Below are 26,321 nucleotides of genomic sequence, written 5' to 3'. Positions count from 1 at the left end.
CCACCATACCAACAAATATCTCGGACAACAACGAATGAAACTTTGAAGAACCTTCAATTATTCAAGTTAAATATATTTTGGTCCCTTCACCAAATTTTAGAATTAGTTAATTTCAAAATTTTAAATTAATTTAGTATTTTATTTTTCGAAATACGTAAATTTAATTATTTTAATTAAATTTTATTAGGTTTATTTAATATTTGTATGCATTTTAGGACTGTATTTGAATTGTTCACACTATTTGATATATTTTTGTTTTAATATTAAGTCAAATATTATTATGAAACGCGATTGAAATGTCAAATAAACTTAACAAAATTTGATTAAAAAAACTAAATTTACGTATTTCAAAAAATGAAGAAATAAATTGGTCTAAAGTAAAGTTTCGATACAGACTAATTCCAAAATTCACTGAAAGTTAAAGGACAAAAACATATTTAACCCTTCATTTTAACAAAATTTGATTAAAAGAACTAATTATACGTATTTCAACAAATGAAGGATTAAATTGGTCTAAAGTAAAGTTTCAATATGGACTAATTCCAAAATTCACTAAAAGTTAAGGGACAAAAACATATTTAACCCTTCATTTTATTTTGTTCTGATAGCCACTTATAATTCAACAAATTTCTCACATTTAACAATATTTCTTAAATACTAGTAATTTATCGCTAGAAAGACAATACATATAACAAACAAAAATATAAATTATATTAATTATTTTAAATAATACCTTAAATATGTTTTTAGTCGTTATACTTAATCTAAAATTAAAAATCTTCTATGTTTCGAATTTTGATCAAAAAATTTAAAAAGTAAATAGATATAGTCATTAACCCAACTGTAAATTTTGTTCATAATGTTAAATTACTTTTGAATTTGATGTGACTTTACCTTTTGGCTTTGTAATCATTTTTGTCATTTTGGAACATGTATCAAAATTTAGAATATGCATATATTTTAATTTTGTGTGCAAGTCTAGAGACTAACAACATATTTAATTCCAAACAACATACAAAACAATATAATGTATTAAATAAACAAGATAAAAACTAACTTATGGCAAACTTTTCAATATGAAACTTCAATGTAAACAAAAGTAATACAAGAAACCTAGTTTAGTAAAAAATTAAAAATACTAGTTTATAATAACAATATATATTCTCTTCGCTAATAAGGTGAGTGATATCATAAGAAAGTCCTAACAGACAAAATAAAAAACCAAGTACATGAGATAAATGATATAAAATCTCCTCTCCAAGCTAGTTTGTATCTGAATATTTGTAGACAACACATTTTACTTTATTATTGTTTTGACTTTAAGTCAGTTGAGACAAATCAAATTACAGCATTCAAAATATTGTTCACTTTGGAACCTAAATTTTTTGTTACGGTTTTTTTTTCTTAAAAGACTCTTTATAGTGTTGAAGAAAAAATATGTATTTAAATGCGTTTCAATCAAGGGCTAAAAAAGTTTTCATCTCTACAAACAACGTCAATGTTTCAACCTTAAGTCTGTTCAAACAATATCGTTATGATCAATTAACGCATCCAAAGTATTGTTCTCTTTTAAACCTTGAACTTTTATAATTATTTTTTGCTTAAAAGACGATTCTAAAGATTGAAAGAAAAATATGTCATTGAGTTCAACTGTAAACTTGTTGCATGTAGCATTAATTGTCCCGTGACAGAAGACCAAGTGGACCGGATCACAATAGAATCAAATCATGACGCTGATAAGTATGAAAAATACTTATTATTTTTATTTTATTGGACTTCTTAATTGTACTTAATCATGTGTTTTGTGGATAGTTTTAGGTTGTTTTTAGGTTCTTTTAGGTTAGATATATTTTGTGTTATTTTTGAGATTATTGTATAGGAAAGTGAAGGATTGGAGAAGAAGTGAAGTTATTCTGTCAGGACCCAGTCGCCCAGCGAAATGGATCAGTCGCCCAGCGAGTGTTCTCTTTCGCCCAGCGAGTGATCACCGGTCGCTCAGCGAGTAAGTCATCTCGCCCAGCGAGAAGACGGTTTTCTGAAGTGGTTATAGTTTCGAAAACTTACACGAAACGGTGTGCTGGAGTGTGGGAACGCGACAGAACCATAAAGGAGACGAAAAAGCGCCATTCTAGGGCAGGGAGACTTCACAACAATTCATCCATTCCATCAAATTCATCCATACTTTGTTCTAGATGCTTAGGAGTGACTAAACTCCTCCTTCATTGGGGTTGGATGTAATGAACCTATACTCTATGTAATTTTCCTATGCAATGTAATCTCTTTCGTTGTTCATATGTTTTATCTCAATTATAAATGTGCTTGATGGAAATCCTTGCTATTTGGTTGTATCTATTTATTGGAAAATGAATTAGAACTTAACCTTGGATAGAACAACCATGAGATTGGGTTCTAGGAATAGACGTAATCTATAGGTCATTCTATACATTAAATCTTAATGCAAGTAATGTGTTAAAATAGTTAAGGAATTAATATTTTGACATATTTGACTTAAAACTTACTTCTAAGGAATTAGTGGTTAGTAAGCTTATGATGAGGATGTTTGAGCACGATAGAGAAATTGTGTAGGAAATATTGCGTTAGTATGGTTCATGAAATCCAACCTTGATGAAATGTTTCTTAAATCTTTTTATAACTTTAGTGTTTATAAATTTTGCATGTTGTTCTTAAATTAAATCAATCTTTTACTTTGACGTTATTGCTAAAATTAGTAAATAATCACACTTAGACAAACGAACACAAATCCCTTGGGAAAACGATACTTGGACTTCCATTTTTACTACTTGTAACGAATTGGTACACTTGCCAAAGAGTTAACAAGTTTTTGGCGCCGTTGCCGGGGATTTGATTGTTTTTGATTTGTTTGCTTGTGTGTTATTTACCAATTTAGGCTGCTACATCATTTGTACATTCATTTTAGTTTATAGTTTGTATATATTTAGTTTGTATATGCTTATTTGTCTTTTCTAGTGTTGTTGTTCTGTATGAGAAGCAGGATTCGAGCTGATAATCTACTATTTGATCCTGAAATTGAAAGAACAGCTCGTAGGAACAACAGTAGAAGACGAAGAAGAGGGCAAATTCAGAGGGTTAAAGAAGAGATAGAGGCAGCATCTACATTTGACCAAGCTATCTTCTCCTCAACTGATCCAGAGGGGGAAGAAATGGCTGGTGAAGGACATGGTGATAGGCATGTTCGCCGTACTCTGGAGGATTATGCTTCATTCTCCACCCCTCTTAATTTCAGCAGCATCGCACGACCTGTGGTGAATGCTGCCAACATGGAGATGAAGCCAACTTTGATTCATTTGGTCCAGAGTAACCAGTTTCATGGCCATTCACATGAGAATCCATACACCCATTTGGCTACTTTCTTGGAGATCTGTAATATAGTGAAGATTCACCAAGTGCCAGATGAGGCCATCAGATTGAGTCTTTTTCCTTTCTCTCTGGCTGGGAATGCTAAGGTTTGGTTGAACTCCTTTCCTGAGAATAGTTTGACTGACTGGGAGGATGTTGTAGCCAAATTCTTGAACAAGTACTTTCCACAGTCAAAGGTCAATAAAGGGAAGCAAGAAATCTCATCCTTTCAACAAGAAGACTCTGAGTCATTGAGCCAAACATGGGATAGGTTCAAAGGCTTGTTACGAAAAACCCCTACTCATGGTTTTGACATGCCTATGCAACTTACTCTATTCCTTGGTGGATTGCAATCTCATACTAAATTGATGTTGGATGCCTCAGCTGGAGGCAATATCAAGTGAAAGACACCTGAGGAAGCCCATGAAATGATTGAGAATATGACATCTAATGATAATGAAATGCAGAATGAGAGGGCCACTTCACAGAAAAAAGGAGGTATGCTAGAGCTTCAGTCTCAGGATGCAATATTGGCTCAGAACAAAATAATGACTCAACAGCTTGAATCAGTAATGAAGAAGCTTTCTCAATTGCCTAAGGAACTTCAGAATGTCTCACAGGCTCAGCACCAACAAGCTGTGCAAGGATGTGGGTTATGTGGTGGAGATCATCCAAATGGGCAGTGTGTTATGACGACCAATTCTCAGGAAGAGGTTAACTACATGGGAAACCAAGGCCGTCAGGGTAATTATGGTAACTACAACCAAGGTTGGAAGCCTCACCCAAGCATGGGCCAGCCTGGACCTTCTAACAGACCTCCACCTCAATCCCAACCATCTTTGAATGAAAGGACCACTAAACTTGAGGAAGCAATGCAACAGTTTGTGCAAGTGTCTATTTCCAATCAAAAGAGCACGGAGGCATCTCTCCGTAACTTGGAAATGCAAATTGGGCAACTTGCTAAGAAGTTGGAGGACAAGCCAGAAAAGAACTTTGGGGCTAATACTGAGGTTAACCCCAAGGAGCAGTGTAAGGCTATTGTTACAAGAAGTGGTAAAGTGTTAGTAGAGAGAGATGTGATAAAAAAAGAGAGTGAGAAAGAAAAAGGAGAGACGAGTGGAGAGAAAAGTGAGAATGATGAAAAAGTTGAGGGAGAAGAAGAGAAAGAAGTGGAGAGAAAAAACAGTGAGAAAAAAGAAATTGTGAAACCACTTCCTTATCCCAAAACCCACTCTAGAAAAGAAAAGGAGAAGCAGTTCTCTAGGTTTTTGGATATCTTCAAAAAATTAGAGATTACCATTCCTTTTTCTGAAGCTCTCCAACAGATGCCTTCTTATGCCAAGTTTATGAAGGACTTGCTCACTAAAAAGAGGAAGTACATTGAGGATGAGACAATTGAAGTGCAAGGTAATTGTAGTGCAATTATTCAAAAGCTCTTGCCTCCCAAATTCAAAGATCCAGGTAGTTTTACTATACCATGCACCATTGGGAAATTACCCATTGGAAAGGCATTAATTGATTTGGGAGCAAGTATAAATTTGATGCCTCTTTCCATGATGAGAAGAATTGGAGATTTGGAGGTGTAACCCACGAGGATGACACTTCAATTGGCTGATCGATCTATTAAGTGTCCATATGGTGTTATAGAAGATGTATTGGTGAAAGTTGATAAGTTCACTTTTCCAGTGGATTTTGTCATCTTGGATATGGAGGAAGATACTGAGGTCCCTCTCATATTGGGGCGCCCATTCATGAAGACTGCCCGGGTGATTATTGATGTGGATGATGGTCATCTAAAAGTTCGTGTGCAAGATGAAACTGTGACTTTTAATGTCGTAGAGGCCATGCAACATCCAAGTGATAGTGGCAATTGTTTCAGAGTGGAGGTCTTTGATGAAGTGATTGACAGAGCTAAGAGTCAGATGCATGTAAAATCCTCTCTTGAGAGAGTTTTGACTGATTCTTGTGATGATTTGACTTTGGAGGAGGAAGCAAAAGTGGAAGAGGTTACTATGCAGTTGGAAAAGACTAAAGAAGTATCTTCCACTCATGCTAAAGTGGAGAATTTGACAAAGGAGAAATCTGATGATCAAGACAAACTTGAGTTGAAAGTATTGCCAGATCATCTCAAGTATGCCTTCTTAGAAGACGATTGTAAGAAACCGGTGATAATTAGCAGTGCACTTTCACAGTTTGAAGAGCATAGGCTTTTGGAGGTTCTCAAGGCAAATCAAGGGGCTATAGGTTGGCATATTTCTGACTTGAAGGGGATAAGCCCAACCTATTGCATGCACAAGATCATGTTGGAGAAGGACTACAAACCCATTGCACAACCACAAAGACGTTTGAATCCCACTTTGAAAGAGGTGGTGAGGAAGGAGGTGCTGAAATTGTTGGAAGCAGGGATGATATATCCTATTTCAGACAGTTCTTGGGTAAGTCCTGTGCACGTTGTGCCAAAAAAAGGGGGAATAACTGTTGTCAAGAATGAGAAAAATGAGTTAATTCCAACTCGCACAGTCACTGGGTGGAGGATGTGCATTGATTATAGGAAGTTGAATCAAGCCACTCGAAAGGATCATTTTCCACTCCCTTTTATGGACCAAATGTTGGAACGGTTGGCTGGGCAAGCTTTCTACTGTTTCCTGGATGGTTATTCAGGATATAATCAGATAGTTGTTAATCCAGAGGATCAGGAGAAGACTGCTTTCACGTGTCCTTATGGTGTATTTGCTTATAGGCGAATGCCTTTTGGCCTTTGCAATGCACCGGCCACCTTTCAAAGATGCATGCTAGCCATTTTTGCTGATTTGGTTGAGAAGAGTATTGAGGTATTCATGGATGATTTCTCAGATTTTGGTCCATCTTTTGATTCATGCCTTGAGAACTTGGATGTGGTTTTGAAAAGATGCATTGACACAAACCTTGTGCTGAATTGGGAGAAATGCCATTTTATGGTGAGAGAAGGTATTGTGTTGGGCCATAGAGTTTCTTCCAGGGGAATTGGTGTTGATCATGCTAAGGTGGATGTCATTGAGAAATTACCACCTCCATCAAATGTCAAAGGGGTTAGAAGTTTTCTTGGTCATGCAGGTTTCTATAGAAGATTCATTAAAGATTTCTCCAAGATTGCTAAACCCCTGTGCAATCTCCTTGTTAAAGAAGCTCCTTTTGAGTTTTATGGTGAGTGTTTGCAAGCTTTTAATAGCTTGAAGGAGAAACTAGTTTCTGCCCCAGTGATAATTGCACCAAATTGGACTCAAGAATTTGAGTTGATGTGCGATGCTAGCGATTATGCCATTGGGGCGGTTCTTGGCCAGAGAAAAGAGAAAGTCTTTCATGCTATTTATTATGCCAGCAAGGTTTTAAATGGTGCCCAGCTTCATTATGCCACAACTGAGAAGGAGTTTTTGGCCATTGTCTATGCATTGGAGAAGTTTAGACCTTACCTTATTGGGTCTAAAGTGATCATATATACAGACCATGCTGCCATAAAGTATTTGTTGTCAAAGCCGGACTCCAAGCCACGGTTGATTAGATGGGTTCTCTTATTACAGGAGTTTGATTTGGAGATTAGGGACAAGAAAGGGAGTGAGAATGTAATTGCAGATCATCTCTCTCGGTTGGTAAATGATGAAGTAACATGCAAAGAGAGGGAGATTTATGAGACTTTTTGTGATGAAAGCTTGATGCTCATTCAACAAAGGCCATGGTTTGCAGATATGGCTAATTTCAAAGCTGCAGGTGTTCTCCCTGAAGATCTTTCATGGCAGCAGAAGAAAAAGTTTTTACATGATGCAAAACAGTACCTTTGGGATGACCCTTTCTTAATTAAGCTTAGTGCTGACAATCTTTTGAGGCGGTGTGTCACTGCAGAGGAAGCTGCATGTATCCTATGGCATTGTCATAATTCGCCATATGGTGGACACTTTAATGGAGAAAGGACAGCCACCAAGGTGCTCCAATCTGGTTTCTACTGGCCCACTTTATTCAAGGATGCTCATGCTCATGCTAGGAGTTGTGATAAGTGCCAGAGGATTGGAAGCATTTCAAGAAGAAATGAAATGCCACTGCAAGCAATTTTGGAAGTGGAGGTGTTTGACTGTTGGGGCATTGATTTTGTTGGTCCCCTACCTTCATCGTACAGTAATGAGTATATATTGGTTGCAGTGGATTATGTCAACAAATGGGTGGAAGCAACTGCTTGCCAAAAGAATGATGCCAAGACAGTTATTAAGTTCTTGAAGAGACAAATTTTCTCACGGTTTGGAGTTCCTAGGGTCCTCATAAGTGATGGTGGATCCCATTTTTGTAATGCTCAGTTAGCCAAGGTTTTGAAGCATTATGAGGTTAGGCACAAAATAGCCTCTCCTTATCATCCTCAAACCAATGGCCAAGCTGAAGTGTCCAACCGAGAGATAAAGAGAATTCTTGAGAAGACTGTGGCATCATCCAGAAAGGATTGGTCGGTGAAGCTTGACGATGCTCTTTGGGCATATAGGACAGCCATGAAAACACCTGTGGGGCTGTCACCGTTCCAATTAGTATATGGCAAATCTTGTCACCTGCCGGTGGAGATGGAGCATAAGGCTTATTGGGCCTTGAAATTTCTTAACTTTGATTCATCTTTGTCTGCAGAGAAAAGAAAGTTGCAGTTGCAGGAACTTGAAGAAATGAGATTGACAACATATGACAACTCCAAGAGATACAAGGAAAAGGTAAAGCTCTATCATGATAAGAAGCTTTTGAAGAGAGAGTTTCACCCAGGCCAGCAAGTGCTACTTTTCAATTCAAGATTCAAGCTCTTTCCTGGCAAGTTGAAATCAAAGTGGTCAGGGCCATTCACCATCAAGGATGTCAAACCATATGGCGCAGTTGAACTAATGGATCCTTCTTCTAGTGATCCAAATAGAAGTTGGATAGTAAATGGTCAGCGCTTGAAGCATTATTTGGGAGGTGAGGTTGAACGCCTCACCACTATCATTCACTTTTCTGATCCATGAACTGTTACCCGTCAAGCTAGTGACGTTAAAGAAGCGCTAACTGGGAGGCAACCCAGGGATGTTGTTTGCTATTGTTTGTAGAATAGGTTTGCTTCAGTTTGTATTTGTTTTTGTACTGTTTTGTTCGCCCAGCGAGTGGTGTCGCCCAGCGAGTCCGTTTCTGCAGAATCTGGTTTTCAAAAAATTATGCAGACTCGCCCAGCGACCACCACTCGCCCAGCGAATAATTGCGTAAATTTGCCTCTGGAGCAGTAGCTGGGCGAGCCACTCTCGTCCAGCGAGTGTGGCTAATTCTGAATTCAAAAATCTTACACACTCGCCCAGCTAGCACGCGCCGCCCAGCGAATAATTGAAACATTTTTTTTGCTCTGGAACAGTAGCTGGGCGACGCTCCTCGCACAGCGACCAAGCTTAAAAAAAAATAATAAAAAAATAAAAAAATATAAAAAAAAATAAAAAAATAAAAAAATTTCGAATTTGAAATTGGAGGGAACTGGGACGCTCGCCCAGCGAGCTGCGTCAATCGCCCAGCGACTGCGACAGACTTTAATGCTGTCAGGAGGTCGTTGGGTCAAATCTGACTTTTCTGTAAACGAGGCTGCTCGCCCAGCGAGTAGAGTAACTCGCCCAGCGAGTGTGTCTCGCTGGCCCTAAAAACCAGATTTCCCCTCTTTTTCTTTTTCTTTCTCTTTCAAAGAAAACCCTAGCCGTTTTCTCTTCTCTCTTGAGTGTGAGTTGCGCAGCTAATTTGTGCTTCCTCCTTGCCATTTCACCTTCTTCTTGCACTCATCTTCATCAAGGTAAGTATTTATCATCTTCTTCTTCCTTTTTCTTTCAATAATTTAGGGTTTTCTTTAGGATTTCTCATTGTGTATTTTGAATCTATAAAAGTTTGTGTAACTTAGTGTTGTTTGAGTATTGCATATAGAGCATTGTGTGTGAGTACTGTGTTTGCAATTTTGATTGAGTCACGTTCGCCTAGCGAGCTTGCTCGCGTTCGTTCTGAGACACTGTTAATCTGCTGCATGTTTCATCACTCGCCCAGCGAGTTGCTTGCCTAGCGAGTCTGTTACAGCAGCTTCTGTTGTTGCTGCTCGCCCAGCGAGTTGCTCGCCTAGCGAGTGAACCTCTGCAGCACTGTTTTCTTTTGTTATGTTTTGTGTGTTGATATTAGCATTGTTGTTTCTAACCTTGTTTTGTGGAACAATATCTGTGCTGCTTCTGTGATGTTAATTGTGCATATGGCTCCTCCTAAGGCATCTCGGGATTCTAAGAAGCGGAAAGTTACTCGAGGGTCTTCGTCCCGTGCTCCTCACATTGATTCCATGGACGAAGACGCCGAGTTTGAGTATGATCAGCATAAGTTTACATCTGAAGCTGCTGCAAGGAGATTTCTGGAGATCATGCATGTCAGTATCTTACCAGAGAGACATGTGAACCTGAAGGTGGGGGAGTTTGATGATTTCAGATTGGAGCTGGAGAGACGACAGTGGCATAGAGTGCTGGGAAACCTTCCAAATGAGGTTGATGAGGTCCTTGTTAAGGAGTTTTATGCTAATGCCTACAATTCGGATGGTTCTTTGCCACGTCAAGCCAAGGTCCGGGGCAAAATGATTAAGTTTGATTGCAAGGCATTGAACACCTTCTTGAAGACTCCTATTTTTCCTGCTGATAGGAACACGCCTTATGGAGATTTTCTGAATGAAGATAAGGACTTTGAGGCTATTGCAGCAAGATTGTGCCTTCTTGGCGAGTCCTATGTGATAGGTGTTTCTGGCACTCCGGTTCGCATTCTGCGCAAGCATCTGAACTCCTTGGCACAGATGTGGAGTGTTTTCTCATATAACAACATATCTCCTAACACTCACACCTCCGATATCAATCTTGAGCGATCGTACTTGGTTTTTGCGATCATGACCGGAATTGAAATTGATATTGGAGCTGTGATATCACAGGAGATTGCCCTCATTGCGAGTAATGCTACCAAGCTCGGGTTTCCGGCACTCATCACAGCCTTATGCAAGGCAAAAGGTGTTGTTTCAGACACACCAGTATTGCTTCGTCTCCAACCCCCTATCAATAGTCGGTTCATCTCTAAACATTGTATGAACCCAGCAGTTGATCATGTTCCTGCACCTAGGCCGGTTCCTCGCCCTCGTCCACCGAGTGTACCTCGTGCCTCATCTTCTGTTTCTGAAGCTACTTTCCAGGCAGCCATGAGTAAAATGTTTGCTAGGCAGGAGGACATTTGGGATAGCCAGCAAGCAGTTCGGCGTGGCACACGATGTATCATGGACAACTTGCATAAGTTGTCTTTGGCTGTTCCAGACACTCCAGATGATTATTTGATGACTGGTGCTCAGTTTGATGAGTACATTTCTTGGCCTCAGGGCAGGCCTGAATCTCAGTGGGGGGGGGGTGGTACTGCTGCTGACTCTGATGATGGTGATGATGGTGTTGATGGTGCAGATGATGCTGATGAAGCTGAGAATGCTGTTGAGGAGGAGGTTCCTCCTGATGATGATGCCTGAGATGTGTCGTGTTTAGATGTGTTGTGTTTAAGACTTTGTTTAGTTGTTTAGTGATGTTTAGTTTTGTTATGGGTTTAGTACTTTGTTTTGTCTAGACTTTATTGTTTAGTTGTGGAGTTTATGTTCGTACTTGTGTTTGTATTGACATTGTGATCTCTGTTCATATAACCTTGCATGATCTTTGGTTATTTGCTTGCAACTTTGAATGATTGATGAAGTGTTGATGTGGTTGCAATGTGATTCAGTCCTTATCCATAGTGAAATTTGGCTCAACGAATGAGATAGTTGATTGTTGACATATGTGCTTGGTGAGAATGCTAGGAAGCTATCATTGCTATGAAGTTAATTTTTGCATGATTCTTTGAATGCAATCACACACACTTGGTTAGGGATGAAAAAGGCAATTGTTTGTTGTTATGTAATGAAGCTACTTGGCCAAATAGCTAACCTTTGTGCATAATGTGAAACCATTTTTGAACCCTTTTTGAGCCTTGATGTACCTTGATGTATTGTTTCTCTACCTTAAGCCTTGTAAAATTTTATCTTACCTTACACCATGGAAGAAGAGAACAAGTTTTATGTTGTGAACATGGGTATGAGTGGAGATTAAGTTTGGGGGAAAGATGTGATTGAGAAAGGAGAAATTGTGATGATTGAAAAAAAAAAAAAAGAGCTCAACACTCTCAATTAAAAAAAAAGAAAAGTTTTTGTTAATAAAAAAAAAAGAGAATAAGCAAAGGCAAAGTAATGAAAAGGGTGCATGAAATGAAATTGTGAGGTTGAGCTATGAAAAGATTATGGTGGATTGTATTGTTGTATATGGGGAGTGAGGATATTCATGAATGTTTGTTTATGCATATAATTGTTCTCCTCTTCCAGGTGATTTGATTCCATGAAAAACCATAATTCTTTGTAGCCAGGCCAAGTTTTAAGCCTAGAAAGACCTTTTGATCTAATTCAATGTGTGTGAAGTGTGTGAATGAGATGATGTGCAAAACTTTGATGGATTGGATTTATGGTATGCTAGTTGTGAGATTGTGTGGCTAACACATGTGTGAGGAAACACTGACTTTTGTGTGATTTAGTGATTCTCATTGTTGATAGTCATATTTAATTGTGGATTGAGGAATTGATTTTCATGGAAGCACCACATCATATCTTCTTGAATTTGAGGAATGCAAGTGAATGGTTTTTGATATGTGTAAAGGGGATTATGTTATGAGATCATATGTCTTTGGTTCATTGTTAAGTAGAGTGTTTTGTTTATGTGTTTGTACAGTTAGGTTTTCTTTTCATGAGGACATGAAAAAGTACAAGTTTGGGGGAGTTTGATAAGTATGAAAAATACTTATTATTTTTATTTTATTGGACTTCTTAATTGTACTTAATCATGTGTTTTGTGGATAGTTTTAGGTTGTTTTTAGGTTCTTTTAGGTTAGATATATTTTGTGTTATTTTTGAGATTATTGTATAGGAAAGTGAAGGATTGGAGAAGAAGTGAAGTTATTCTGTCAGGACCCAGTCGCCCAGCGAAATGGATCAGTCGCCCAGCGAGTGTTCTCTTTCGCCCAGCGAGTGATCACCGGTCGCTCAGTGAGTAAGTCATCTCGCCCAGCGAGAAGACGGTTTTCTGAAGTGGTTATAGTTTCGAAAACTTACACGAAACAGTGTGCTGGAGTGTGGGAACGCGACAGAACCATAAAGGAGACGAAAAAGCGCCATTCTAGGGCAGGGAGACTTCACAACAATTCATCCATTCCATCAAATTCATCCATACTTTGTTCTAGATGCTTAGGAGTGACTAAACTCCTCCTTCATTGGGGTTGGATGTAATGAACCTATACTCTATGTAATTTTCCTATGCAATGTAATCTCTTTCGTTGTTCATATGTTTTATCTCAATTATAAATGTGCTTGATGGAAATCCTTGCTATTTGGTTGTATCTATTTATTGGAAAATGAATTAGAACTTAACCTTGGATAGAACAACCATGAGATTGGGTTCTAGGAATAGACGTAATCTCTAGGTCATTCTATACATTAAATCTTAATGCAAGTAATGTGTTAAAATAGTTAAGGAATTAATATTTTGACATATTTGACTTAAAACTTACTTCTAAGGAATTAGTGGTTAGTAAGCTTATGATGAGGATGTTTGAGCACGATAGAGAAATTGTGTAGGAAATATTGCGTTAGTATGGTTCATGAAATCCAACCTTGATGAAGTGTTTCTTAAATCTTTTTATAACTTTAGTGTTTATAAATTTTGCATGTTGTTCTTAAATTAAATCAATCTTTTACTTTGACGTTATTGCTAAAATTAGTAAATAATCACACTTAGACAAACGAACACAAATCCCTTGGGAAAACGATACTTGGACTTCCATTTTTACTACTTGTAACGAATTGGTACACTTGCCAAAGAGTTAACAGACGCTTAGACTTGTGTTATACTCTTAAGTGAAAAGGAGTTAAATTTTGATTAATGATTATAACTTTTGGCCTAATGGTAAACGTTCAATCCTAACAAAGATTATATAAGAAAAATCATCATAAATATTTACTATTTTCTTTAAATCCCATAAAAATATTAATACACAAATGTTTTTTTTTTTTTGTAATACAATTAACCGATAACCCATAAAAAAAGTAACTACTTTTTTTGTTCAATACATTAGCAACGTCCATGACAAAACTCAATAATTTTATTTTCTCTTTGTGCTTAGAATTTTGAAGAACAAGTAAAAGGAGATAAACACAAAACCAAAACAAAGTAGCAAAAAGGAATGGTGATAGTTACTTTGAGAAGCTCAACATCTACAATGATGATTAAGAGAGGAGGGTTCCATCAAAGACCACTTTCAGAATAGAAACTGAAAAATCGCAGATGTTTTTTCTTTGACGAATATAAGCTACAAGTGTAGCCATAACCTTAAGCTTTATTCCATGTGACACGAAAACATTTCAACAACTCTTGACATGATATGTGTAAGACACATTACCTAATTAATACAACTTTATTTTAATTTCAACACCTTGTATTGGACCATTGAAGTGGCCAACTCAACTAACTATTAAGTCTGACCTAAATTTGTATGATGAAATTCATGCAAGTGCCCAACTAATCTACCAAGAGTTGCATTCAGCTTTATTTTTCTTTATAAAAGTATAATTGAAATTGCTATATTTTTATTATTAAATTTTAACAATTTTTTCTTACAACATGATGTATCATCTTTTAAATAGTTTTAAAAGATTGAAAATGAAGAAAATGAAAAAATGAAAAACTATTTAGAAGATGACACCTAAAATTGTAAGAGAATGTTGTCAAAATTTAGTAGTCAAAATACATGTTTTTTAAGTATACTATTTTTTTCAAAGTGTACTTTTTTTCCTTTTAAGAAATGAATATATTTTATTTTAGTCAATTCGATAAAAAAAATTCAGTGATTAATAATCGAAATTATAAATTGGCATTTTATGCTTATTTATTGTAATTTCATATTTTTAAATAGTTTGTTATGATTAATAGGGTTGATGGTGTTGAGAGATGACAGGAAATCACTTTGTTTTGATTGTTTTAATGATCTAGAGAAAAATTAAAGGATTTCTTCTTCCTCTTCTTAAAAACAAGGTTTTTTTCCCTTTTAAGTTTATAAGTGATTGTAATTTTTTTTTCTATTTAGTGAACTTTTTATTAATTGATTAGGTATAACGATAATGAATTTTAAAAAGAGGATGTGATAATAGTTAAGTTGACCTCTGAGTTAAAGTGAGAATAAAATGAACATAGAATTCAGAATTTTCTGTTAGATTTGTTTGATATCTTTCTCTTTGAATATTAAATGTATTAATTTTTAAAAATTATTTTAATATATTTTAAAATTTTAAAATCGGTGACCATCAAACTATTTTGAATAAATAAAAAAAAAAATCTAACAAATAATCTAAATTTGTGTAACATACTTACATTACCTATAAAGGATTTAAACATCGAATCAATAGAAACAAAAATACTCACTTGAAACATGCAGAAATTATAAAGATAGATAAAGTTTAAGTTCAAATTTGAATTTGAATATTTGAATTGGCATTATTAAAGTTGTCATTTAAGTGATTTAAAATGTTTATTTTACTCTTGGTAAAAAGATAAACGTGTTAAGTAAATAAAAAAAAAAACAAAATTAAGGAATCTCTATTTTTTTTTCATTTTTATCTTATTTTTCTAATTGAGTAAAAAGTTAAAAAATTATAATCTAGTACCAAATTTGATTTAATAAAATTTTGAGTAATTAAATTTGCACGAAAAGAAAAAGTGAACTTCAAATTTAAGTCTTACACATAATAAAAAAATATAACTTAAATCCATGTAAATATTTATTTAAAAAACAAACAGACGGAGAAAAACTTAAATATGAGATGGTTGAAACAAATATGGGAGTAAAAGTATATTTGAAGCAAAAATTAGAAAAAGAAACCAAGTAAATGGAGTTACTGATTAAATGAATTATATAAAATAATAGTCACATACAATTCTCATATTTGACTAAAGTGGCAGAATATTTAAAATTGTTATTTTCTAGTTTTTGGTATTTTTATTTGTATATCATATATATTGGTCAATATTTTACACCACATCGATTCAATACATGTTTACTTGACCGTTAGTTTTGACCATAAAACAAAAAATACAAATTTAGTTGTTTTTAATAAACATAGTTGATTTTTTGTAACATATTTTTAATTGGGCCTATGGTTTTTGGGTTAAAAGGAGGACATAGCTGAAATAAAATAATAAACTGCGTAAAAAAAAAAAAATCATAAACGTTGATCCAAACATAGAAAAAATGTGACGTGTGGAAACGCGTATGTTGTGTCTACATCAAAACAAGATGTAAAGTTGTTAAAGCATATTTGACTAATTGGGAGTTTCCTATTACGTATAGATTTCGAATCATTTAGATAACAAATAAATAATACTCTATACTTCTACACCCCATCATTACCTACTAATAAATTTATGAATTAAATCTTATTTTAAAATCTAAATTTCAATATTGAAACTTTCATAACTTATATATCTTAGTTTTAAATTTTAAAAATCGAATATAACCATTTTAATTCAATTTAATTAAAATTTTGTTGACCTATTAAATATTTTAAACATTATGAATAATTTAAATATTGATATGAAACATTTTGTTGACCTATTAAATACTTTTTTTAACATATATTAAAATGAAAATATTTTAAATATTATAAACAATTTAAATATGATATAAAACATGTTTGTCATTTAAAAAATTACTATAGTAAGGTAAAAAAAATTATATTTTTTATTTTTTAAAATTTGAAGAGTAAGTTATACCAAAAGATAGAGAATAATTTTATGAAAAAATATAAAAATTACGTAACACGTCAAATTAATTTAACAAAATTTGATTAAAATAACTAAATTTACACATTTATAAATATAGAGACTAAATTTGTCTAAAATTTTGAAAAAAAAATAATTCTAATTATTAAGTAGTACTGAAAAAATTAATAAATAAAAATATATTTAACCATATAAATTAATCTATAGTGTTTTTTTTTATCAAATTAGTTTTATCAATTAAAAAGTATGATAAAAAATGATAATTAAAATTTGAAGGTACTTTTTTTTGTTTTTCATAATTTGATGTTAAAATAATAAAACGGAATCCGGAAATGAAGGAAAAAAAAAAACAATATCCGCGTTCCAGCGAAGTTGACACGCGCATGCCATTTATTTCACGACCAGAGGAGAAAAAAGAGACAATCACAATTTTACCTTCTACCACACACAACACAACCACATCATCATCTTCGTCCTCCGACACTTCAGCTTCTCATGTTCTTCCTCTAGAAACCTCTTCCGCACCACCGTGGAATTTTCCTGCTTCTGTGACACAAAACACACACTCTGCTTCTGATATAATTTTACTCTTGTCCTTGTCACCGTGCTGCTTGCAACAAGATAGGGTTTGCACTTTTTAATCTGCTCTGGCTATGACCAGGTACACAAAGTACTGTGTTAGTTAGAACTTTCTGCAATTATTAGCAATTTTTTCACTACACTAGCCTAGCTGAACTGTGTGTAAGGATTTTGAAGCTTTATATGTGTTGATTGGTGAGTATTGTTGATTTTTGAGTAGAAGGGTTGGTGATTGTTGAGTCAATGGAAGGTGTTGATCAAAGTAATATGAAACGAAATGGTGGTGTATTTGGTTCATCATCAGGGGCAAATCTCAGGCCCCCAAATCGATTGAACACTGCTGTGCCTGTTGGTCAATTGGGTGTTGCTGAGAATCAGAAACCCTATGGAATACCACCCTCACACCCTAATACAAATATTTCACCTTCTTCACCCTATCCTCAGTTTTTTGCCTCCCAATCCCATTCCAATTCGGTTTCTCAGCGTTTGGGTTCTCCCAATTTGAGTTCTGCTTCATCCCATTCCAGGTCTCTGTCTCAGCCCTCTTTTTTCTCTCTGGATTCCTTGCCCCCATTGAGTCCTTCTCCTTACAGAGAGCCCTCCCTTTCTGACCCAATTTCAATGGATGTGTCTGCTGAGGAAAGCTTGGTTAACCCACATGCCCCTTTGCCTAATCGTGGTCCTTCACTTCAGCTTGGCCATTCTCTTCCACCTAGGAAAGGACACAGGCGATCCAGCAGTGATTCCCCTTTGGGAATTTCTGATTTTATTCAGTCTGCTCCTCAGTTGGTTCCCTCCAGGACTTGGAGTGATCGTGATGTTTCTAGGGGAGGGAACTCAGGATACGAGAAACCGATTCAGTTAGTGTTAAAGGAACCGATTAAGAGCATGGACCGTGGTGTTGATGGTTTCGCTGGGGAACTTGTGGTTGGGAGGAAAGAGGATGATTCTCTGGATGATTTGTTTAGTGCATACATGAATTTGGACAACATTGATGCTCTGAATTTTTCTGGCATGGAAGATAAAGATTTGGATAGCAGAACCAGTGGTTCCAAGACTGTTGAAAGCAGTGATAACGAAGTTGAGAGTCATGCAAATGGGAAAACAACTGGTGCTCAAGGGGCTAGTTCAAGCTGTTCAGAGGACAGAAGGGAAGGAGTGAAGAGGACTTCTAATGGAGACATTGCACCGGGTTCCCGACACCGGAGAAGTTACTCTTTGGACAGCTCCATTGGAAATTTTCATATTGAAGATGAATCACCTAAGCTTCCTCCTTTGCAAAACCGGGGTGGTCAACACTCGCCTAGCAATTCAATAGAGGGGAAGACTTCTGAAACAAGCATGGAGTTTGGAAATGGTGAATTCAGCTCGGAGGAGCTAAAGAAAATAAAGGAGAATGATAAGCTTGCTGAAATTGCCATGGCTGATCCTAAGCGTGCAAAAAGGTAATAATAGTCTTCTCTTTTGCTGTTTTTATGTTCTTTTCTCTTTCGGTGGAAAACAGCTAAGGCTCTAAAATATTTGTGTAGGATTTTGGCCAATCGGCTATCTGCTGCTCGCTCAAAGGAGCGGAAGATGCGATACATTTCTGAATTGGAGCTGAAAGTACAAACACTTCAGACAGAGACAACCACATTGTCCACTCAATTTACCAAATTACAGGTGCGTGCCTTCTGAGTTCTGCCGATATATTTCGTCAAATTGTCATCTATATTTTACTGTGATGAATAAAATGTTCCCTTTTATCATTCCTTTATTCTTTTTCTCCCCTTTCTTTTGTTGTGCTTGTCTGCAGATGGACAATTCAGAGCTTAAAAGTGAGAACAATGAGTACAAATTGAGGATTCAAGCCTTGGAACAGCAATCCCAACTGAAAGATGGTATGTATATACATTTTTCTTCTACTTAATGTATTAGCTCAAATCTGCTTTAGCTTATTCGAACCTGTAACGTGTGAACATTGTTGTTTCTCTACACAAATCACTTTTATATATGATCAGTTCAATGATGTCTGTTTTTCATTTAGCAAACGGATTTTATGTGCTAACAAGGTATACTTCATGACAATTTTGTAATGAATACAGATAAACTATTCAAACTTGTTCTGGTTCTCAATATGTAAATGACTGATGCTAAGTAACTAAAACTCGAGTGATTTACTATCCAATTATATTCAGGGTACCTGCACAACTCACCTTTGAAATCTACCTGTCTAGCTGGAATTTACTTTCATTTTTACAAATGCTTGTAAAGTACATTTTGCACCATTTTTCTGATGTTCTGTTTTGTTTGTCATACCCTCTTTAAAACTGTATATTTAAAGATATTAGGGCCATTTTGCCCACATATTGTGTCACTAAAACACCCTTAGTGCCAAATAGAAAAAAATAAAAAAGACAGAAAACGAGACTTGGAATGAAAGGCTTCTCGGATAGTCAAGGTTCAAATGTTCTTAAAACACCCTTATATTTTGATGTTTTGATGCTTCATACAAATGGTGAGAACCTGCAGTGACCATGATTCTTACTACAACTTTTTTTGGCTTCATGCCTATTGCCTCTATCTGCTGTGACTTCTTTCATGATTGTTGCAATCATAGTGTAAACTATTATCTCTAAGACCAAGTCACTAGCATTATATTTTTAGCATCTTATACTTGTAATTCAGAAATATGTATCCTCATATCATCATCTCTCCCTTCAAATACTTTAGCTGTGCAACAAAATTTCATCTGCATGCTTATTTTGGCAGCTCTGAATGAGACCTTGGATGCCGAAGTGCGGCGGTTGAGACGCACGGTTGCAGAACTCGGTGGCGAGTCCCTCCTCTCGAGCCGCATGGCTCAACAGCTTGCTATCAGCCAACAAATGTTCCCGTTACAGCACCAGCAGCACCCTAACCAGCTTAGACATGCTCAACTGCACAATAGCCATTCCCAGGAACAGACACAGACTCAGTCACAGCGACAGAATGGCAAAGCAACAGCCTACTGATCACATTGGTTGCCCTTCAAAACTCTACAACCATATATATACTCAAGGTTTGTGATTTGTGAATCACAGCACACTGCATCACCAAGTTCAAGTAAAAAAAAAAAGACTCCACTCAGAATCAAAAATAAAGTTTAGATATGTTGATTTTACTGCCCAAGTTTAGTTACTATCTGTAAATTTTATGATGATTTCGGATTGATTTCATTAGGATTTATGATTTATTTTATTAAGATTTGTTTTTATTTACTTAAAAAAAATTCTTTCTTCTATTATGGCGAAGATTCTATCATTAATCGCGGTTCATTTTCTATTTTTTCTTACATATTTAAATTTAACAGAAAATGATTGAGTATGAATGAAATATGAGCGTTCAAATCATTTTGATATTTACCCATTTTACATAACTCTCTATTTACATGTACTCAATCTTCAAACACTAGAAGGTGAATATATTAATGTAATTCCCTTACGCTATTTTTTGGAATGTTGTAGTATTAGTAGTGACTATTATAATTAACTTTTGTCATTTTCATGTTTGCACCATGTTTGTAATACATTGTATCTGGGTGAAGTAAATGACATTCCAACAAATGAGAATAAGACTCGCACTGAGTTAACACCGTTTAAAATGTTGATATGATTGGATAAAAAGTACTTATAGTGACATGTTGCTTAGTGAATTAGCAAGTGAATGGGTTGAGAATAGATGAGGATTTCAGATAAGGTTTGAAATAGTATTTTTTCATTGTTAGACTTATGTTTAGCTTTGGTGCTTTGTGTGTATTAGAAAATGAGTTTGCAAGAGTTTGTTATTTCCTTATGAACAATAAATATTTAGGTAATTTAAGTTATTAGCTGATTTATCTTTTTTTTTTGGAAAATAAAATTGGGTAGAGTTGTGTATACGTCTATTTGTTGTAAGTTGTTTGATGAGTATTGTCTTTTTGTTTGTCATGGATAATATATTCAAAATTGTTCACTTTCAATTGAATTGAATGGATGTTTTAATATTTTGTTGTAAGTTTTAGTTGTTTAATTATTTTTATTTATTTTTTCAATTATATTAATTATTATATTTTATATGCTTTTAGAATCAATCCCAATAGAAACTGAAGAGAACTATGATATCGAGAGAGAAACTTTAATATTGAATGAAAAAAAACACATAAAAGAAACACTTTAGTACGAAGATATTTTTATAAAGTAAGATAGGAATGAAAATTTTGAACTCACATTTATGCAAATTAAGCTCGTATAGTTTACAGAATTTTGTCATATTTAAATTTAATTCCTTAAATTAAAACTTTTTTAAAATCCTATTTCAAATAACGGAAACATCGTAAGTTGCAAAATTGATGTCGGATTAGTTTTTATTGACTTAAATAAATATTTAAAAACTATATTAATACCGATTAGATTAAGATAAATTTTAAAGAATATTATTGATAAATAACATTAAAGTAGTAGGATAATACCTACTTTCGTTCAGATGTATCAGTTTAGTATATGCTCTTCAAAATGTGTCAGTCTAGTCCAAATCTTTGAAAAGATGTCTTAATCAATTTTCTTTTAAACAAAGATTACTAAAACCATTAACTTAATTATGAATTTTACCATTAAATTTTAATGTAAATATTAATATTTAATTTTGTACGTTATTCTAAACATCAATACTGTGTTAATAATTTTGTGCTGAAAATAACCTAAAAATTGAAACATTTTTTTAAAAATTAAGATTCAACTGACATATTTTTAAAAATGAATTTCAGACTGACACGTCTAAATAATAATAGATATCATCCGACTAATTAAACCTGATAAAATAAAACAAATTTAGCATTAACACACTACGTTATCCTCTTTTTGGCAACCACGTAAAGGTCACTTTTCTTGTGCATTGTTATTCCTGGTTTCACTTCCGTGTCTAACATCTCCTCTCTGTCACTCCCAGGGCCCACTTCCCAGTCAAAAGTGTGGACCAGATTGGCAAGAGCGAGCTCAACGTTGACCATTCCCATGTGCTTCGCCGGACACATTCTCCGGCCACTCCCAAACGGCAGCGCCTCAAACTCCTTCCCCTTCAACTCCATCTCACTCCCCACAAACCTCTCGGGACAAAACTCTTCAGCCTTTTCCCAGTTCTCAGGGTCCCTCGCTATACCCCACGCGTTAACGTACACCACAGTTTTCGCTTCAATTTCGTACCCTTCTACGCTGCAACGCTCTATCGCTTCCCTCGGTAACAGAAGCGGCGACGGTGGAAACAGTCTCAACGTCTCCTTCACCACTGCTTTCAGATATGGAAGCCTTTCAATGTCGTCTTCGTTTATGAAATCTTTCTCTCCGAACAAGCTTCTCACTTCTCCTTGCACCTTTCTCATTACTTCACCGTTCTTCAACAGTGCCGTCATCGCCCAAACTATCGTCGCCGACGGAGGGTCTGTTCCCGCTATGAAGATGTTCTGCATGCACCAGTTTTATGTGTTTCTCATTCAACATAATAATATTAATAAAATAACACCTTTACTTTAAAAAATATATATATATATATATATATATATATATATATATATATATATATATATATATATATATATATATATTAAAATGAATTAATTAAAAAAGTCTAAATATTAGTTTTTTATCAGGTATTGGAAGAGGGTAGGAAAATAAAAAGATGTCCATACAATTTTTTTACTTATAGAAATAAGGATTTTTTTTCACTTGTAGATGAATTTATCTTCATTATTACAAAAATGGGAAAATTTTAAAAAAAATTATAAAAATAGATAAATCGTGCCGCTTCCACACCTTTTTTAAAAAAGAATTCATGTACTCCCCACATTTTTCCTTTTAGTCGGTGGTTAATTGGTCAAATTAAGAAATTGTATAGGTGCCACACATTTTTAAATATGAATATGAAATTGCGGAGGGGTTAACCATTTCTTGTAATTGAATAAAGGAGTGCATAAATTCAAAAGAAAAAAAAAGTGTGAAATGAGGAAATTTTCTTTATTAGAAAACGTGTGGGGTGTGACAGTTTCTCCTATTTCTAGTTACACTCCCATTTTTCCTTCCAAAAGTCATCTACAATTTATTTGTGATACGTAAATGACATGTGTGTACTATCGATTAAACTATACATGTCCTAACCTTATAAAAGATCCTCAAACCAAACATAAGACTTCCAGACAATCATCCTCTAGACAATCATCCTCTACTAAATACATAACGAAATGGATCCATCAAATCCGAATAAACTCAACAAATATTCTTACTATCATATCGAAAGGCTTCATAGAAGCCAATGTCCATATCGATAAGATATTGTATACCATATATGCGCCAAAAGTCTTGTTCAAAGACACTCTGGATTGCACTATGGTGAGGTGATCTATCGGAAGGAACGTGACAAAAACAATGATGAATATCATTGTCTAATACGACGAATCTATACTATTTTATTTTATTATATTTTTTTGAAAAATGTAAAACTATTTTATTCTTGTACCAAGTTGTCAATAATGTAAAACAACTTTTTTTCAAAAGTATTTCCAGAATAATGTAGGCAATGGAAGAGAAAGTTGAACGAGGAAGTTACCATGAGCACGGCTTTTATGTGGTCAAGAGTGAGATGAAACGAGAGCGAATCATCACGAAGAAGCTGAAGAAAGATATCGATGATATCTTGCACTTCTTTCTCGTCATCACCATTTTCAGCCATGGCTGAATCCATGTGCTCGAAGATGACTCGTTCGTAGAACGCATCCAACTCCTTGAACGTTTTCTCAAGCCGCCGCATTTTACCCGTCAACCCATCAACCCAACCCAGCAACGGAAAATAATCCGAAAAGAAAAACTCAGTCAGCAACGCCTGCGCCTCGTTCAGCAGAACCTGCAACCGGCTCCTCCGCTTTCCCTTCCCGACAACTTCCTCCTCGTACTGGCCGACGTACTTTTTCCCGAACGCGATTATGCATATCAGAGAGCTCGTGAAAGACATGAGCACTTCGGTCAGGTTCACGACGGTGCCCGAGGCTTCGCGCTCCGAGAGCTTCCGAAGCATTTGCGCAACCTCGTCTTCTCGAACGGAGCGAAAGGACTGGACGCGGTTGGCGCTGAAGAGGTGGACGATGCAGAGTTTCTTCAATTCCCGCCAGCATGGGCCGTAGGGCGCGAAGCCCAAGTCGAGCCCGTTGTAAGAGAGCTTTCTGAGGCCCACGAAGGCGGGCCTGGTTGCGAAGTTGAGGTCGTGGGTTTTGAGGATTTCTTTGGCGACTCGGGCGGAGGAAACGACGACGGTTTGTACGGCAGCGAGACGCAGCGACATGAAAGGGCCGTAGCGTTGGGCGAGTTGCCATAGGGAGCGATGTGGGGCTGAGTGATGGAGTTGGTGAAGGTTACCAACGAGAGGAAGCGATGGAGGACCTGGTGGTGCTGCAACTTTCCTTTTTTGGGAGAGAATAAAGAAGAAGATGAAGATAAAGATAGAAGATAGAGAGAGAAAAACTAACAGAGCCATATTGAAACTTGAAACTACTTCTCCTACTAACTATACTACATTTGAAGTTGGTAATTACTTAAAATATGGAAAATGATTTTTTCAATATTAAAATTTTAAAACTTTCGTTTATAATTTTAGATGTATTTTTTAAATAATTTTACATATTTTTATTTTTTATTCTAATATTTTACAATCATTTATAAAATAACATCTTATATTATAAATTAAAATTATCAAAATTAAAATATTATTATCCTAAAACTTTATTACGTTTTTTGTCAAAGTATAATTTTTTATTTAAGAAATCTTACCCAAATATTTGGTAACTACTTAAAAATCGTTGTCGAATGTTTTTTAAGTTTAGAAGATATTTTCCAATTACTATTTAATAACATTTTCGGAAATGAAATAATTTAAGAGGAGTGCATAGTTTACATTTTTTTTAAATATAAAAACAAATTAATTGGACTTAAACACTAATATACATCTTTTACTTTTTTTTTCTAATTCTTGCTGAACAATAAAAATACACAGTAGATTTTAAAGACAGGAAAAAACAACACATAAAAAATTAATATAAAATACAAATTCCTTTACTGACATCAGTTGAGTTGATTCATAAATTCCAATTTTTTTACACTTTTAAAATAGGATAAAAAAATTAAAAATATTTTTACATAATTATTTTTATTATAAAAAAATGATCATTTTAATGTTATTATATTTAAGAAAATATATTTCTAATTTGTTATAGTTTTACACATTTAGTAGATGTAATATATTTTTTTTCTGTATAAATTATAGAATGTCATTACTTTTTCTAAACCCATAAATGTTGAATCTGTTGCCTAAAATTTGATTCAGGTGTCATTTTACTTTTTGATAGTATATTTATTACATTATTAAATGCATGTAATAAATATACTATCAACGCCATCTCTTTTTCTAACTTTTGTCTAAGATTTTAGAAAAAAACAAAAGAAAAATATGATAAATTTAATCGAGTTTAATAAAATAAATTATATGATTTTAAAACATTTATTTCTTTTGTCACACTCTACAAAGAAAATTCTAATAATAATTATGATTAAAACTAAATAATCACTATAATAATTAATTTAAATATTAATTTATAATTAAAATAATTTTTATTATAAATAAAAAATTATAATTGATAGTTATTTATTATGAATTGATCTTTAAGTTTGTCATTAATATTAATTACTAAAGTTTTAACTGAAAAAAATTAATAATTAAAAGAAATTATCGTTGAATTTTTTTATGTAACTATAAAAATTAATTATTACTTAAAAATTTTAAAGTGTCTCACCGAAAGAGAAAAGGGATTAGTTATTACTTTCTTAATGCTGATAAGGTAATTACAAATTTATTATATTATTTTATAGGTTAATTTATTTAACTAATAAGTTGTTTTAAAGTGGTCTATTTAACAATTTTTTATAATCTATTTTATTTTATATTATCCTTTATATTTTGATAATTTTTTTTTATTAATCATAATTGTTGTGGACAAAAAACCTTAGACAACTATAATAAAAGGAAAGCTTCTCTCAAGAAGTGTCATGGACACGGTTTAATACGTAATTAATGAATAAAAAATTATAATTAGTTGTGGTATTAAATAAATTATGACTTTAATAATTTTTAATATAATTTTATTTTTTTAGAGAAAAAAATTGTTCAAAATTCTTTTTAATCATAAAAAAAGATTAAGGAAAAAAATTAAAAATAAAATAAATATATTTTAATATTGTTAAAAATTAAAATACAATTAAATATAAAAAATATAAATTAAAAAAAAACAAAATATAGTTTGTTTCTTTATAAAAAATAATTAACATATTATTATCTTTATTAAAAAAATAAACAATATTTTATTTTTGATTAATTAATTTTTTAATTTTTAATTATATTTAATATTTAGTAACATTAAAA

The 26,321-nt window shown here is 34.2% G+C and overlaps 3 protein-coding genes and 1 pseudogene across 3 annotated transcripts; 3 read left to right on the top strand and 1 right to left on the bottom strand.

Annotated features, from left to right (window-relative positions):
• The first annotated feature begins 2,924 nt into the window (after nt 1-2,924).
• LOC146884018 (uncharacterized) lies at nt 2,925-8,694 on the top strand (annotated as a pseudogene).
• Nucleotides 8,695-9,002: 308 nt separating this feature from the next.
• Nucleotides 9,003-12,820, top strand: LOC146884017 (uncharacterized). Its single transcript, XM_085665207.1, has 2 exons — nt 9,003-9,181; nt 9,638-12,820. Exon 2 carries the CDS (start codon nt 9,707-9,709, stop codon nt 10,910-10,912), a length of 1,206 nt encoding a protein of 401 aa, XP_085521333.1. The 5' UTR covers nt 9,003-9,181; nt 9,638-9,706; the 3' UTR covers nt 10,913-12,820.
• A 3,882-nt stretch (nt 12,821-16,702) lies between these two features.
• On the top strand, nt 16,703-20,154 carry LOC114194105 (bZIP transcription factor 29-like). Its single transcript, XM_085665697.1, has 4 exons — nt 16,703-18,313; nt 18,398-18,530; nt 18,664-18,748; nt 19,620-20,154. The coding sequence occupies exons 1-4, from the start codon at nt 17,112-17,114 to the stop codon at nt 19,859-19,861; spliced, it is 1,662 nt and encodes a 553-aa protein (XP_085521823.1). The 5' UTR covers nt 16,703-17,111; the 3' UTR covers nt 19,862-20,154.
• Nucleotides 20,155-21,565: 1,411 nt separating this feature from the next.
• On the bottom strand, nt 21,566-24,424 carry LOC114192989 (cytochrome P450 71A1-like). The gene is made up of 2 exons (XM_028082674.2): nt 23,463-24,424; nt 21,566-22,323 (listed from the first exon to the last, which is right to left on the bottom strand). The coding sequence occupies exons 1-2, from the start codon at nt 24,381-24,383 to the stop codon at nt 21,709-21,711; spliced, it is 1,536 nt and encodes a 511-aa protein (XP_027938475.2). The 5' UTR covers nt 24,384-24,424; the 3' UTR covers nt 21,566-21,708.
• Nucleotides 24,425-26,321: the final 1,897 nt, after the last annotated feature.

Source organism: Vigna unguiculata, chromosome 8 (genome assembly GCF_037176805.1).
Source record: "Vigna unguiculata cultivar grain cowpea cultivar isolate G323 ecotype 2 chromosome 8, ASM3717680v1, whole genome shotgun sequence".
NCBI lineage: Eukaryota > Viridiplantae > Streptophyta > Magnoliopsida > Fabales > Fabaceae > Vigna > Vigna unguiculata.
This window is presented reverse-complemented; position numbering and strand designations above follow the sequence as displayed.

Bases quoted from the DNA above. Each gene is read 5' to 3' on its own strand.
- LOC146884017 (XM_085665207.1), top strand. From the start codon at position 9,707: ATGGACGAAGACGCCGAGTTTGAGTATGATCAGCATAAGTTTACATCT.
- LOC114192989 (XM_028082674.2), bottom strand. From the start codon at position 24,383: ATGGCTCTGTTAGTTTTTCTCTCTCTATCTTCTATCTTTATCTTCATC. The intron at 22,324-23,462 runs GTAACTTCCTCG...TGGTGCATGCAG, and splicing joins ACATAAAAGCCGTGCTCATG to AACATCTTCATAGCGGGAAC.
- LOC114194105 (XM_085665697.1), top strand. From the start codon at position 17,112: ATGGAAGGTGTTGATCAAAGTAATATGAAACGAAATGGTGGTGTATTT. The intron at 18,314-18,397 runs GTAATAATAGTC...ATATTTGTGTAG, and splicing joins GATCCTAAGCGTGCAAAAAG to GATTTTGGCCAATCGGCTAT. The intron at 18,749-19,619 runs GTATGTATATAC...TTATTTTGGCAG, and splicing joins GCAATCCCAACTGAAAGATG to CTCTGAATGAGACCTTGGAT.